We start from the raw sequence: 15865 nt of genomic DNA on the forward strand, positions 1-15865 counted from the left end.
GGGTTTCCGCTTCCGGTGGCGAATTGTTGACGCCTGCGGCTGCGGCGGTGGTTACCGGGCCGTTGGGGAGGGGCCAGTGGGGGAGTGAGACGGCACAGTGACAGGACCGCCGAGCGTGCTGCTGAGGCGACGATGGCGGAGGGGCCGGAGAAAGCCCGAGGCCGCCCTCCCGGGCAGGACGACGGCGGAGGGGACCACGAGCCCGTTCCCTCCCGAAGAGGCCTTCCCGCCGCCGCCCCACGGCCCCGGGACGGGCCGCAGGCCGAACCCCAGGCTCCGGGCCGGCCCCCAGCCCCGGGCCTCGGTCCCCCCGCGGCCGCCACCGAGGAGTCGGAGCCGCCGCGCGAGCCCGAGAATGGCAGGGAGGCGGGCTCCGGCTCTGGCTCCGGCCCCGGCTCGGGCTCGCAGGCACCGGCAGGCTGCGAGGCGCCCGAGGCGGCGGCGGCGCCGCGGGAGAAGCCGGCGCGGCTGAGCGCCCGAGAGTACTCCCGGCAGGTGCACGAGTGGCTGTGGCAGTCCTACTGCGGCTACCTCACCTGGCACAGCGGCCTGGCCGCCTTCCCCGCCTACTGCAGCCCCCAGCCGCCCGCGCCCAGCTACCTCGCGGGCGCCGGCGCCGCCGCTGCCCCGGCCTCCGGGCTGCCGCCCCTGCAGCTGGGCTATTACAACCCCTTCTACTTCCTGAGCGCCGCGGCCGCTGGGCCCGAGCCGCCGGCCTCCGCCGGCCTCACCGCCTCGGCTCCGGTCGCCGGCCCGGGAGCCCGCGCGCCTCACGTGCAGCCGCCGGCCCGGGCAGCCCCCGCGACGAGGGTAGGACCCGCCGCTGCCTCGCGAGCCCCGAGCGAGACCGGGCGGCAGGCAGGTGAGAGGCTCTTCGGGGAGCGACCTGGGGGCGGGGCCGGCGGGCCCCTCTCCGCTGTCACCGCTGCCGCGCTCGCCGCGGCTTCTGCGCGTCCGTCAGCTCGCAGGGTGTACAGCGCGGCCCTGCGTGCGCCTCCCCTTAGACCTAGCGCTCCGAATCGGTTCCCTGGCCCCCCGGTCTGGTGGTTTCCACGTGCAAAGAAGTCTTTGCTCCTCAAAGCGTCCTCTTAGCCTTCGTCTCCACGGTGTGGAGTGAGATCCGAAGCTTAATTCACTCTCAGACGGCAAACCCGGCTTGGGGGTAGGGGAAGTTTTGACTGATGATGCTGGAAAGCATCCAGACATGGATGTATTAACTATATTATCTATAGTTAATATGATAACTTTTATGAATTAGGGACAGTGGAACTGACGGATATATAAGGAGATTTTCAGGAATGCAAATGGAATTATGAACCTTTGGGCCTTGACTTCATCTTGTGTGTTGTCTGTTTACTTCTGTATGGGAATTAGAATATTCTGAATCACGTACACTTTTTAGTGTATTATTTAGACTTTTTGTTTACTTTATCCAGCCACAGATAATATGGGACAAGACCTAGTTGCCTGAATTTGATTCAGAATTTAGGATGGCAGCTTGATAATCCCTGGATTTGTTAGAAAGACATAGACAAACTAAATAAGGGGTAAGATGAGGGGCTCAGGGATTTACTTCGTACCGTCTACACTTGATATTTTGCTTAAAAAGTTTAATTTTGTGTCATAGGCTTGTAATCACCTGGAGTCTCCTCATTTGAATCCCTAGTGAAATGTATTGAGTACTTGAAATTTATCTGTGAAAGCATTTCTAAACATTAAGGGGGTGAAAACAAGCTTTAAACTGCTCAGTAAATAGTGAAGTAGCGTTGCTGTTTTAATAACATGCCCTATTGAAGTCAATACCAATAATTGTTGCAGTTATAAAATTTTATCAGCAAGTTGCACCTTGACTTTACATTCATTACCTAGCTTGGGTTCCAAGGTCTATGTGTAACGATTAGTTTTCCTAACTTTTTTTTTTTTTTTAATTTACAGGTAGAGAGTATGTTATTCCATCCTTGGCCCACAGATTCATGGCAGAGATGGTGGATTTCTTTATTCTCTTCTTTATAAAAGCAACCATTGTCTTAAGCATTATGCACCTCAGTGGAATAAAGTAAGTTAAGGCCATTTGCAGAAGGGTTTTAATGTCCACTGTCTAGAGATCTTGCTTTAATTTTTTTTTCATGCCTGCAAGTGACTTTATGGATAATCTGTGTGCCAGTGTCAGTGATTTCTTTATAGGAGCTTTGTTGGATTTGCTTTCTTGTTGGTTTTAAGAAATAACTACAAAAGAGAGAAAAATACTTAATTCTGCAAGATGTGGGGAATTTCACCTATCAAAAGTAGGTGAAAGGAACCTCCAACCCTGGTTTGATTTTATTCACTATTTTCTTAGGCCAGTTGCAAATTTTTCTCTTACAATCATTTTCAGAGTGGAGTATCTAAACACAAAGGCATAAAGAGGTTTTGGTAGATGAACTATTAATAATCAGCTAGATGGCATTTCCAAATGGGGCTGCGTATACTGTCAGGCAAGTTCCAAGTGAACTGCAAAGTGAGCTATTGATTTGCATAATCTTCCTTTCAGATTATAGCGGTTATCACTTGCTGAGCACTTCCCATGTGCTAGCCTTTGTATGGATTCTTAACCTTGCCACCACTGTAGAGTAGAGGTTAATATCTCCATTTTATAGAGATTGAAATTTGGGCTTACAAAAAGTTAAGCCCAGAATTTACAAAGGCAGTAAGCAACAGTCAAGTTCAGACCCTGGTAATTAAATTTCAGGGCCCCTGCCAGGAGCCTGAATGTTACTATGATTCTTCCCTGTCTCTCCCTCCCTTATGCCCTACACATCCAATCAAGTACCAGCTAACTCTGTTCAGTCTCTTGAATAACCTTCAACCCATACCATTTCCTTTTCACTGTCAGAATTTCATTTTTCATCATTGCTTCTCCCTAGTCCAGTCACTGCCATCACTTGCTTGGATTATAACACAAGTCTTCTAACTGGTATCTCAGTTTACTGTCTCCTGTTTTATCTCAATTCAGTCTCTGATAGAAAACCAAAAAGATCATAAATTCTGATTCTGCCACTCTCCTGCCTTAAAATCCTTCAGTAGTTTCTCATTGCCATCAGGGTAAGTCTTACTAATGTCCTCATATATTTTAACAAATACCCTTATTTCTTAATCACTCACCTCTCACAGTTATTTGAGCCACACTGAACTGCCTACAGCTTCCATCATACTCTTGCTTAAAGGCTTTCTCTCTTGTTAGTCCCTCTCTCTGAAATTTCTCCCTTCTTAGTCTGGCCAACTTCTCTTCATCCTTCAGATCTCACCTTAAATGTCATTTTTGGGAAGCCTCCACTAAGTTAAGTGTGCCTGGTACGTGTCTCCAAGTACCCAATGGTTCTCTATTATAGCCCTTTCCCCACTTCATTATTATTTATTCTGCTCTACCTGCTGGGTTAGCAACTCTGTGAAAGCAGAGACCATGTTGAATTCACTTGCCATTTTATCCCCGGGGCTAGTACAGCGCCTGCTCAGGGTAGTGCTGCTTATTTGTTGAATAGCTAATGAATGTGAAGCTAGACAGTTGGAAACCTAAAGATTAGTTTATAATTTCAATTAAAGTTTTTGATTTACACTAATGAAAAAGAAATCAATGCAACTGCTCTGGTAACTAATTCTTTGTAACCGAAAACTATTTTTTTGTAGGGATATCTCTAAGTTTGCTATGCATTATATAATAGAAGAAATAGATGAAGACACATCAATGGAAGACTTGCAGAAAATGATGGTTGTGGCGCTTATATACAGATTATTAGTTTGTTTCTATGAGGTAAGCTACTGACTTCAGCAAATATTAATATTTAACAATCTAATTTTAGATTATCAGCCCAAGACAAAAAAGTAGTGGAGATTTTTATTTTTAATCATGTATTTGTCAAATGTCTTTATTTTTTCCTAAATTTTCCTTTAACATAATACTTTCCAAGTTAAAACTTTCAGAATGGAGACATTTTTCATTTGTAATACATTTCTTTGTAATACATTTCAGTCTTGTCCAAAACTATATTTTAAGTTGGTTGTGGAACTTGAAATGCATCTTTCCATAGAAGCAACTTGCTAAAAAATATAATGGGTCATAGAGAATTACAGTAGATATCTTGTGGTATTGAAGATGTTAGAGACCTGCAGAAATGCATTGAAAGGTTAACCCTTAAGTATTCTATGAAATTCTTCCAACGTGAAAAATTTAAAACATGAATCATACGGCAGGAAAATTTACCTTTAAAATTGGTATAGTTGAGCCAGTAAATTATTATAAAATTATCCTTCTTTCCTTAGATAATTTGCATTTGGGGAGCAGGTGGAGCCACCCCAGGGAAGTTCCTGCTAGGGCTTCGAGTTGTGACATGCGATACGTCGGTGCTTATTGCGCCAAGTCGGGTTTTAGTGATTCCTTCCTCAAATGTTAGCATTACAACGTAAGTTCTTTTTTTTAGCTTAATGTATTATGTACTTATGAATTGTATTGATTACTGTACTTAAAAATTATTTTCATAAGTTATACCATTTGATAAAAGTATTTTTAGGATGTTGGTTCTTCATGGCATATAATAGGCTTACATTTATTAAGTTTAAAACAAAGTTTGAATGTTTTCAGTGATTATAGACTTCTCTTCAGTATATATCTTCAAAGGTAAGCATTTTATGAACTGTAGGTCACAATAATGAGGAGGATTTGGGCATGGCTACTCTCTATATCAGTGCTCCAGGCCTAGCTTTATTATTCTCTAGATCTGTGGATACTGGAGTTTAGTTACTGCTGTGCCTTGAAGCTTCCATTTGGTAATACCTGTCATTATCCCATCTTGAATAGGCAATAAGAATTTTGACAGCTATACATGCGTGCATCCTGCTCCTAAGTGATAGAGCTTGTAATACTTCCAGTACTCATGGCTAGCTGTTGGCATCTGGCTCTGGGGGAAGGTACAGATAGTGATAATGGAAGTTGTGGAGGTGAGTAGGTGGTAATCAGTTGAGCAAAACAGGATACTGGCTGGAATTGCTGCCAGAATGATTCAGAGTTGGGTTGTTTAAACAAGAGACTCTAGAAAAAGCCTTGAATTTGCTCACATCTTCAAAATTTCCTTACATTTTTGTGATTCTAATAATCCTGGCTGTTACGTTTAATGAGTCAATAATGGCTAATATTTATTGAGCACCTCATAAACCAGGCACTGTTTTAAAAACATTGCATATGTATTAACTAATTTAAGTTAGGTACTATAGGTACTATTACCCTTTTATTACAGATGTGTAACACAATTAGTATAGTTGGTAGAAAATGAATCTGAAACCAAGCAGTCTGGATTCAGAGCCCACATTCAGCTGCTGTGTTATCCTATAACCATTCAGTGCACCGAAAGGCAGAAATCTAATGTTAGTGGGACAATTCTCCATTCTGAGCTACTGTTGAAAGCTTTCCTTAATCACAGAAGCCCCCAGAGAAAGATCTGATAAACAAATACAGTAATTTGAAATGCTGGTGCTCTTCACAGAAGGTAGAAAATGGGACTGCGTAAGTGTACTCAGTTTAGAAGATGGTGAAAACACACAAAGTATAGAGGTACTGAGTGACTATAGAAAGGGTAGTAAAGGGAATATTCTAGTCTTCTGTCAAAATACTAGAAAATACGGTAAACTTTTAGTTCACATTCTAAGACATATTTATTGCTTTTCATGTGTAAGTTCTAAAGTCGAACTAACTTTTATGTTACAAAGTCTTTAGAACTAGTCCTGGTGGTTTGATCATACTTTGCTGCTTGAAAGTAATTCAGTTATCAAAGGTTAAAACTCTGTTAATTATACTCTGAATATGTTTTAAATACATCTTGAACTTGATAGAATACTATTAATCTATATGTAGTTGGTATACGACTTATCTGTTTTTTGGTTTTTTTTTTGCTTTAATTTTTTAGGTCCACTATACGAGCTTTGATCAAGAATTTTTCTATTGCTTCTTTTTTCCCTGCTTTCATCACACTGCTGTTTTTTCAGCATAATCGAACAGCCTATGACATTGTAGCAGGAACCATTGTGGTAAAAAGAAATGGGGTCAGATGATGCCCCAAAAAGCCCTGAATTCCATACTCGCTGGAATAATGACAAGACTAAACTATATATCAAGGCCATCAATATCCCTGGGTTACATTAACTGATGATTTAGAAATTAAAGCAGTCGCTCCAGTGTGATGCAGGTGACTATGCTGAAAGTATTGATTTTACTTGAATGTCAAAGAAAGAACTTTTCCAGAAGAAAAACCTGTTAAGTTCAAGTGTTAAAATTTTTAGATTGAACCGAAGGCAAGTAGTGTCATAATCAACAAGGGACAGTATATACTTAAGAGCTAAGGTATTAGAACTTGCTGAAAGCATTTTCAGCTTTGAAATCTCCAAATGAAACTTTAAAAGCTTATTTTGGTTTATCCCAAAATGATGGAAAATGTCCAGTTGTGTTTTGTGAACACACTCATCTTTTAGTTAACACTTCTTAAGGAAACTTTTGTCTTTGCTTTTTGCGGGGAGGGAGCGGGGACACACATTTTATAAGCCACTTAGCGCCCATCCCAGGAGCTGGTGAGTTAGCTGCAAGAGAGAGGGGAAAGTGAGGCCGGCCTAGCAGTTCCCTGACTTGAAATTTTAAAATCTGTACTGCAGTTTACTGCAGGAATGATGTAACTTTATAACTATTCTTAATGCCTAAACATGTATTTGGGGGCAGATTTTGCATGATGATGAAAAAGTATTAAGTCATATTGCTATCTTATCCTTGATTTTTTTTGTTGTTTTTTTAAAGAAAAAGGTAAGTTAGTGATTGCTTTTAATGGGGTTGGGGGGAGGGGTAAGTTTTCACTGTAAATTTAAATTGAAACTCACGTGCAAGTGTTTTCAGTGCCCTAAATCAAACCATAAATATGTGGGGAAAAGCAGTCCTATCAAACTGTTGCATATTTACTGTAAAACAATATTCCCAGTATGTGCGCAGCATGAAGAAAGTATTAGTGCTTTTTCAGTGTTCTGAATATAACTTCTCTTTATATACAGGATATCCACATACTAGTTTCCTTTTATTATATTGTTCAAGGAATTAAATAATCTTAGCATTTCATGATTAAATACTAGTAGCCTGTGAAATACTTACCAATTTTCCCGTTAGGGACTGTTCTCTGTAACAAGGAAGAGTAGCATTTCCAGATGTTATTCCAAGTTCTTTGGTTCTGTGGGCCAACAGCTCATTTGGGGCCTGCCAGGGATGATGTTTTTGAGGGAAATGTTAAGTAACACTTTGTGGATTGCCATTTTAATTTATTCTTCGATTGCATAGTTGTAGAGTTTTAAGTGTATGTATGTGCTTTTTGTTAGATGGCCCAGTTAGCTGTGCTGAGGTATAATCTGAACTAAAAGTTCTGTTTCTTAGGCATTTTCTGAATCTGTTATTTTCCCCCAAAACACTAAACTGTGTTGAACAGTTCATAACTAGGGTGCTTACAGGATCAGTCTAGGCTTTATTTTGGTCTTAACAGCAAATACATTTGCTATTACTATATCCGTTTTTAAAGTGGGTTTTTTTTGGACATTAAAAACGTGAATATTTTCAATTTGCTTATAGAAACCTTAACAGTGTCCTTAATGCCTTTTCTTATTGTAAAATTTCATAAACCATGAACCATGGTTTTCATAAACAATGTTTTTCAAAATAACTTTATAGTAAATCCATCACAGAAAGCCTATTGGTTAAATGTGTCAAAATACTAAACAGATCATTCATTCACCTGTTTCTGGGAAGAGAAAGTGTTATGGTCCTTCACAGTAAACAAACCCAAACCATTCACTAACTTCTTAAATTAGAGGAGAAATTATTAGGAAATGTTACATAAACTTACCGATTAGTAGTGTATACATTAGCATCAGAGTATAACCCCCTTTGCCCCTGACTGGGAACTGGAGTTGAAACGTACCATTCCGACATGTAGCTCTGGAATACACCTTTAATGTATAATTTCCTCGATGGTTCACCACTTAGGCTATTTTTATACAGTAAAACAAAAGGAAATATGTAGTCCAGTTTGTTTTATACTTTAATATCTATGTAGATGCATTTCTCAGGATTCAAGTTACACTATGTAGCCCTATCAAGTAAAAAGTGTTACTTTGTCTGCCTTTACAACAAAATCCAAGTCTGTTTATGAATTCAGCACTTAGGGAGATTTTTGATTCCCAAGTTGGGGGGAAAATGACAAAATGGGGAAGAAGGGGGAGCCACATGTTTTTCTCTTGGGGCTGGGGCCTCCCTATTTTCAGTATACTTTATTATATTTCATTTACAGAAATGCTGAATTTTCTGTGTCAAGACAGAATTCTCATACTGAAGCTCTACAGCCTAAAAAGGCAAAAAGAAAGTTGTCTTCATAGTATTAACATTATTCATCACTTTTACAAGATAATAAGGGAACAAAAATTAGGAGTTATGCTGAGAATAGTATTTCAGTGAACATACCGTATGTAAAAACCACAGGTCATGTGGTTAATTTAGGCATCTAGAAACTCTACCTGTTATGAAATGTGCAGCCTGAGTGGCTCCTGCACCTTGAGAAAAGTCTGACATACTAATGCACGCTGGGCTGAGCTAGGTGAGGGAGCAGCGGCAAGCAAGCTGTGCTTTTAGGGAGTCTGTGGCTAGAGAGAAAGCCAGCACCTGTGTGGTACTCGCGTGGCACTGCTTCAGAAGTTACTTCTTTCTCCCTAAACAGTCACCTAGTTTCTCCCAAATATTTAGGATTGAAAAAACATTATATTTGAGGGCTTTGTCTAAATTTATAAAAGTCTTTAATGTTTCAAATGACGGTAAAAATTATTCTAACTAAAGGATTTTTTTCCCTTAAGTGACTTGTTTGGGCGTTTCACTTAGGCATAAATACTTCCAGCAAAAGGAAGACAGGAGTTGAAAATTAAACTACTTGGGAATAAAGGGCTTTTTGATGAGAATGTATTAACTTTTTTTATTCTACACTTACCCCTATGAAAACAGGCTGCTGTTCCTTTTAAAGAATATTCCTAAATAATAGCAGTATTCCTAAAATCTGGCAAATACTTCAGTTACTTGCCATTTCCCACCCTCCAGCCCATACCAAAGGCCAAAATCTTTGCAATACGTGCTTGCCTGGGTAAAGTTCCTCATCTCAAGCTGTGTGCGTATTTCTTTGCAGTTCATTATAGTATGGCTTGATCCACAAACAGTATCTGATGGCCTGCCTATAAATGAAAATTCAACATTCTGTTTTTAATAATTTGCCACCAATTTGTATTCTTTGTCTCAATAAATACCTGGTCACCAATGCTTTTGTGTTTTGCCTGTTTCTTTGAGGTTTGCTCCAGAATCTCCTGCTTCCAAATACAGCTGCTCTAGCATTCTCTGCCTTCAGGAGATGAATGCTTTCAGAAATAGAGGTCTATCAAAAAAAAAATCATCCACTTTGAGATATATTCTTTTAGCAAGTCACTCAGAAGTTAGCTGTAGATGACTAAGCTTTTAATGTTAAACTAATCCTGTCCGTTCCTTACAGTTGTTAACCATTCCAACCGCAGTGCAAGATACTAAGGACCCACATTACAAATGAGGAACCAGCAGTCAGAGTCTCGTAGCTAGTAGAAGACTGAGCTGGGCAATTTAATCCTAGTCTGGTCTTGAAAGCGTTCCCTATTCAGACCTTTACAAACAAAACTAGGACAGGACACACAACAGGTTCCTCGAGAAACACAAAGATAGATAATAAAGGATAAACTTAAATGTAGTTAAACTGTGGCGTGGTCTGAATCCTGTAGACAATGTGCTGTCAGGACCTCAGCCATGAACTACTACACATTCTGGAAACCACAGTGGATGTCTGAGGTAAGCTTATAAAAATTGCCCCAGGGCTTCCCTGGTGGCACAGTGGTTGAGAGTCCGCCTGCCGATGCAGGGGACACGGGTTTATGCCCCGGTCCGGGAAGATCCCACATGCCGCGAAGCGGCTGGGCCCGTGAGCCATAGCCGCTGAGACTGCGCGTCCAGAGCCTGTGCTCCGCGACGGGAGAGGCCACAACAGTGAGAGGCCCACGTACTGCAAAAAAAAAAGAAAAAAAAATTGCCCCATATTACAAGGAAATGAAAGCTCTGACATGGTACATATAGCTGGTGTGTGTAGCTAGACCCAACACACCCATTTTTATCAATTTTACTGTACCAAATTCACCAGTTTCCAAACAGGCCCAGCACATGACATAGTGATACAATTAAAACATAAGTTTTTCCCCAGGCTAAACCAGGAAGTTTATGGCCTGGTTACAAATTCCTAAAACTAGTCCAACACTTATTTCAAGTAATAAAATCCTAATTCTGTGAATAATTTCAAGAGAAATTTCTTACAAATAGCTAAAGACTTATTTTAGTTGTCTGAATTGTACTTCTCAGTGCCCCAAACTGTAAATTACTAAAAAACCAACCTACCACTTGAGAGTGGCATGCCTGGACCTCATGCATCAGAAGTCTTCCAGGTGCTCATGTAATTTGGGGCCCTACCTGGACCCAGTGATGCATGAGTCTCTGGTGAGCAGGTCCCAGGATATACATTTGGCCCACCTCACCAAGCATGTTGATGTACATTCAGTGAGAACAACGGACCCTCTTGTAAATCAAATTATATAAACATACCTGATGATTCCATCTTTCTGCGTATGCCTTTCTTACCTTCAGAGATTATTTTCAGTTAAAAACAATTCCTCATTGATCCAGCACGAGAAGTGGGCTTTTATTGTTTTCTTTCCATAACGTTTCCCCTTCTTCCACAAACAGCGCTTGACTTTCATTTGTGTATGGAGCATGGAACCCAAGGCAGCTATTACAGCCACAGGGAGTGGGTCTACAGCCTGTACCAGTCCGACGAAGAGATACCTCTGCTGGGCTTAAGCAGGGACTGATTTGAGGCTGGAGCTGCTACCACGAATGTTTTCTATAGCTGCCATGTGCAGCCTGAGAGTTAAAGCAGTTGACATGAAAAGACAAGTCCTACCTAAGTCCCAAATACTCTAGCCCTAGAGATCTCAGTTCTGGGGGCCAGATTTCATTTATAAAATAAGCCACCCTAAGTTTGGTTTTCAGTTACTTGCTTTTAAAAAAAAATTACTAAATAAAATATTTCCAGCACATTTTTAATGAAAAATCTTTCCCAGAATAGAAAGCCTAATATTCCCATCCATATCGACCTAAAGAATGGCTAAGAGTGAACGAACATGCAGTTTAGTTAGGCATTAACTTCTCAGCATCAACACCCCACAGGTTTCCAGTTTACTTCTTTTAGCATTCACCATCATCTGCCCCCAAAAGAGGTTCATGTCAAATGTATATTATTTAATAAGGTGAGAATTATAAATACAAAATTCCTACTCCGAAACCAGCATTTGATGATGTCCTAAGACATTTTCAGTAAGAGAAACCATGTCACTGGAAACACAGAAAAGCTCTTAAACATTTTAAAGTACTGAATTTAACCACAAGTTCAGCAAAATAAAAGTCGGCACAGAATAATCATATGTACAGATTGAAGAATACAATTATCAAACGCTGTCCCAAGAGCACTTTTATGGACCACAGGAAAGAAATCTAGTTTAAAAAAATCGATAAAATAATCCAAAAGAAATTCCACAAAAGGACCACTGAAGTTTTTGTGGGCTATTTTGGGCATGCATCTCCAAGAACTCTATCAATAAAACATTGTCTAGCCACCTATCAAGGAAGATACAAACAGAAATGGCTGCGTGTGTTTATTTTCAACTTTTAAAAAGTATGTCCATTTATATGCAAAGTAGGTGCGATTCCTAGCACCAGACATAAAGCAGGGTTATCTTCAGACACTTCCCCTTCAGTTAGGAGTTGTCCGAATCACTTCAATGTATTCTTCAGAATTTTTCTTCTAACTGACCATTGTTAACCTTCATAAAAAGGTTCCCTTCCACTAACACTCATACCTTCACTAGGATTTAACACTAGAACAAAACGTATTTCATAACTTTTTATTGATGGCATTTATCCCATGGTTTAACATGTTAATTATACTGTAATAAACATGGCTTTAATATTAAACTTTTCCTTATTATCCAAAGTCACCACAGTCCATTTCAGTAAATATAAAAATATATGCTTAATACTTTGTACAATACTGGTTTTTGGTCCAAACAAAAACTGGATCAGAAAAGCCAATAAACTCACTTTAAGAATCCCCAATTTTTTTTTTTAAAGATTTCCAAATGGATTTAGGCAACTTTGAATAATGGGATTTACATAATAAAATCTGAGACAAGACTAAACAACAAAAAAAACTTTCTAACACAAAATTAAAATTTCAAGTTCACAGATTTATGTTATGCCAAAAAAGTACAGAAACAAAATTGTATTTACACAAGTTTCATAATAAAATAATGAAAAAGGCAAGACAGGTGATAGTCAGAAGAATGCCAATATAGAAATAGCATATAATTATTAAATGGAGAACGAACTAGATCTAACAACTCCTTAGCATGGACCACTCTTTAATCAGGCTTCCTCTATCAGAAAATTTTAGTGCACAATACACCCAACTCACTCACTTCACACATACACCAGCACAAACTCAGCATAGAAATCATTCATTTCAACATCCTCTAATCTATACAGAATTCCTCAGATATAATTACAATTTCAATGCGTTCCATAAAACGCATATCAACGCACACGGTGGTGCAGAGGTTGTATACAAAGCCATTCTCTTGAGCGGGCTCGATTCCTGGGTTCAGCCAGCCTATGCCAAACCAGTGAATAATTTGCTGGATCATAAAACATTTTTGCTGAAGAATAAGTCACCAGTCTAGCTATTATTTTTTTAAAAGGGGGTGGGAGAGGTAAGGTTGGGGCTTCTGTAAAGAAAAAAGGAGGAAAATTCCAAAATTAAAGATCTGACCTCAGATAACCCAGCACGTAGTACAATCCAGAATCTGAAAGTAGGGCACCAGCTGTTGTTAAAACAGTGTGTATAACACCATCAAGATCTTTATTTCCTGCGTCTAACAGCAGTCTTTATCTTGCGACCAGAAACTGCAGTTCCAGGAGAGAATGAGTTTTTCCCATTTGACCTGTGAAAAACAAAAACTCTATAATGTGACATGATGCTCAGATGAAAGTTCACAATCATAACACTAAATGTGACTGGTGATGGGGTGGGGGACACTACTTTCTGCTACACCTCATACCCTCAAGAGACACACGCACACGCACACACACCCTGCTACTTTGTGCTACACCTCATACCCGAGACAGCAGACAGACAGACAGACAGACTCACACACACACACACACACTCTCTCTCTCTCCCCCTCCCTCCTGCTAGTTTTCTTAGGCCATGATCCTCCAAAATTGTAATACGGTAAACTGATGGAGAACATAGATTTTACCTCAGCCATACTGCACCTTGGTGATTCTACACACACACACACACACACACCCTCACTATGTTAATTTCTCCATTTCAACAAAAAGCTCTCTTACCCCACAGAAAACGCCGCTGGAGACTGGCTAAATTGAAAGCCCCCCGAGCCAGAGGGCTGGGCTGAGGCCGCAGGTGTGCTGGCATTTGCGCCGAACGTGAACACTCCTGATGGATTATTGTTTGTGAAGTTGAAATTTGTAGCGCTGCTGCCAAACTGGAAAACAGAACCTGCAATAGATGAAGCAGAAAAACTTTATTAAGGTAAAAATGATGGTTCTTCTAGTAATGACTCTGACCTTTACATACAAAAACCTGTAAAGGGTTAAAGCTCTTATGGTCACTTAAAGAAAATTAAGTATTTTCTCCACTCACACAATATATACCTGACACCCTCAAACAAGTGACCTAACTCACCCATGACCAAGGAAAAAAGGGCAGGGTGGACTTTTCGCTAAGACCGTGGAATCAACAAACATACTTACCTCTATCTTCTTCAAAATTATGTTAAAATAACAGTAAAGGGAATTTTACAATAAATGGAGAGAGGAGACAACACAACAAAATTTTGAAGCTGGAAGGCTAACTGGAGCCAAGTACTAAACTAGCAGCAAGGGAAAGCACAGAAGTCTTTCCATTTACACTAAACATACCCAAAAGCTTTAGGTTCCAGGTACTTCCGGAAGTGAGAATGAAGGTGTGACTGAAAAAAACCCCAGCAGAATGGTAGAGTATCTGTTTAAGAAGCAGATACCTAGATCAATCCCTCCCCAGCACCAGACAGGATAATAAATCTCCTCTACCCAGCAGAAGAATAGAACTTTAGTCTCTGGAGAGGCCTCTGGACCAGGGGACATCACACATAAAGGCAAAGATACCATACTGCAAACAGAAGCATTCAGCATAGCTTGATACAATGAATATTGAGAGCGGCAGCCTTCTGCCCTGACTCAGCTCCCATACCGCTGGCAATCAGGAGTATATATACCCTTCAGGAAGGAGACTGGAAGAATCTTCTCTGGGAAATCTGGCAGTCTGAAAGGAAAGACCTAAAGATATTGTACTAGCATCCAGTTCTTCCCAAGAGGACAAGCCAGTTATTAGATAAACCTACAATGATATTCAAGATCTGTAAGCCCTAACCACATACAATGAATTATTGAGTGGTATTTAGGTGTCCTGCACTCATAAAGTTATAAGTAGAATGGAAGAAAATATTCACAAACCATGTATCTGATAAAGGGCTGATATCCAAAATACATACGAACTCCTACAACTCAAGAGCAAACCTCCCCCCCACCAACAAACAAAAACCAAAACCAAACCAAAAAACCCCTCAAATAACCCAATTAAAAAACGGGCAAAGAACCTGAATAGACATTTCTCCGGAGACAACACACGGGTAAATATAAAAAGATGCTCAACCTCACTAACCATCGGGGGGGAATGCAAATCAAAACCACTAGGAGATATCAGCTCACACCTCTTAGAACGGCTATTATCAAAAAGATAAGAAATAACAAGTGTTGGCAAGGACGTGGAGAAAAGGGAGCCCTTGTGAACTGTCGGTAGAAATGTAAACCGCTGCAGCCACTATGGAAAACAGTATGGAAGTTCCTCAAAAAGTTAAAGATAGAACGAACCACCATATGATCCAGCAATCTCATTCTAGGTATTTACCCAAAAGACTTGAAACTAGGCTCTCAAAAAGATAGCTGGACTCTCTCATTCACTGCAGCATTATTCACAATGACCAAGATGTAGAAACAACTTAAATATCCATAGACAGATACACAGATAAAGGAAATGACATATATACATAAAATGGAATGTTCATCTTGCAATATGGGAAAACATGCATGCATCTGGAGGACATAAGTGAAATAAGCCAATCACAGAAGAACAAGTACTACATGACTTCACTTCTATGAGGAATCTAAAATAACCAAATTCACAGAAGCTGAAAGAATGGTGGCTGCAGAGGAGGGCTTGGGAGTGGGAAGAAATGAGGAGCTGCTATTCAAAAGGTATAGAGTGTCAGTCATGCAAGACGCGTACATTCTAGAACTCTGCTGCACAATACTGTGCCCAGAGTTAACAACACTGCATTGCACACTTAATTTGTTGAAAGAGTAGATAGATCTCACGTTAAACATGCTTACTACAATTAAAACAAAACCCCCAAACACTACAAGTAGAGAGGCAAGAAGCACCAAACACGTGAGGAAAGTATTTCATAAGAAACACTAAGACCAGAACAATAATAAAGAAAAGCAATTTGGAGAAAACTGACTAAGCAAAAGCTTTAAGAAGGGGGAAAAAAACCTCTGCATCATTAATATCTTCAAGAGATCAAT

The 15865-nt window shown here is 40.3% G+C and overlaps 2 protein-coding genes across 4 annotated transcripts in view; one reads left to right on the forward strand and one right to left on the reverse strand.

The window, feature by feature from the left end:
- On the forward strand, window positions 1–9350 carry FAM8A1 (family with sequence similarity 8 member A1). The gene is made up of 5 exons (XM_067752072.1): window positions 1–862; window positions 1936–2056; window positions 3664–3787; window positions 4297–4436; window positions 5934–9350. The coding sequence occupies exons 1-5, from the start codon at window positions 133–135 to the stop codon at window positions 6076–6078; spliced, it is 1260 nt and encodes a 419-aa protein (XP_067608173.1). The 5' UTR covers window positions 1–132; the 3' UTR covers window positions 6079–9350.
- Window positions 9351–12049: 2699 nt separating this feature from the next.
- NUP153 (nucleoporin 153) overlaps window positions 12050–15865 on the reverse strand; it is a 74068-nt gene continuing 70252 nt past the window's right edge. For all 3 annotated transcript variants that reach the window (XM_067752070.1, XM_067752069.1, XM_067752071.1), the window contains 2 exons: window positions 13571–13739; window positions 12050–13158 (listed from right to left, as the gene is read on the reverse strand). In XM_067752070.1, the coding sequence (XP_067608171.1) occupies window positions 13077–13158; window positions 13571–13739 (251 nt within the window). In that variant the 3' untranslated portion in view covers window positions 12050–13076. The remainder of the gene's footprint in view (window positions 13159–13570; window positions 13740–15865) is intronic.

Source organism: Pseudorca crassidens, chromosome 10, assembly GCF_039906515.1.
Source record: "Pseudorca crassidens isolate mPseCra1 chromosome 10, mPseCra1.hap1, whole genome shotgun sequence".
Lineage (NCBI taxonomy): Eukaryota > Metazoa > Chordata > Mammalia > Artiodactyla > Delphinidae > Pseudorca > Pseudorca crassidens.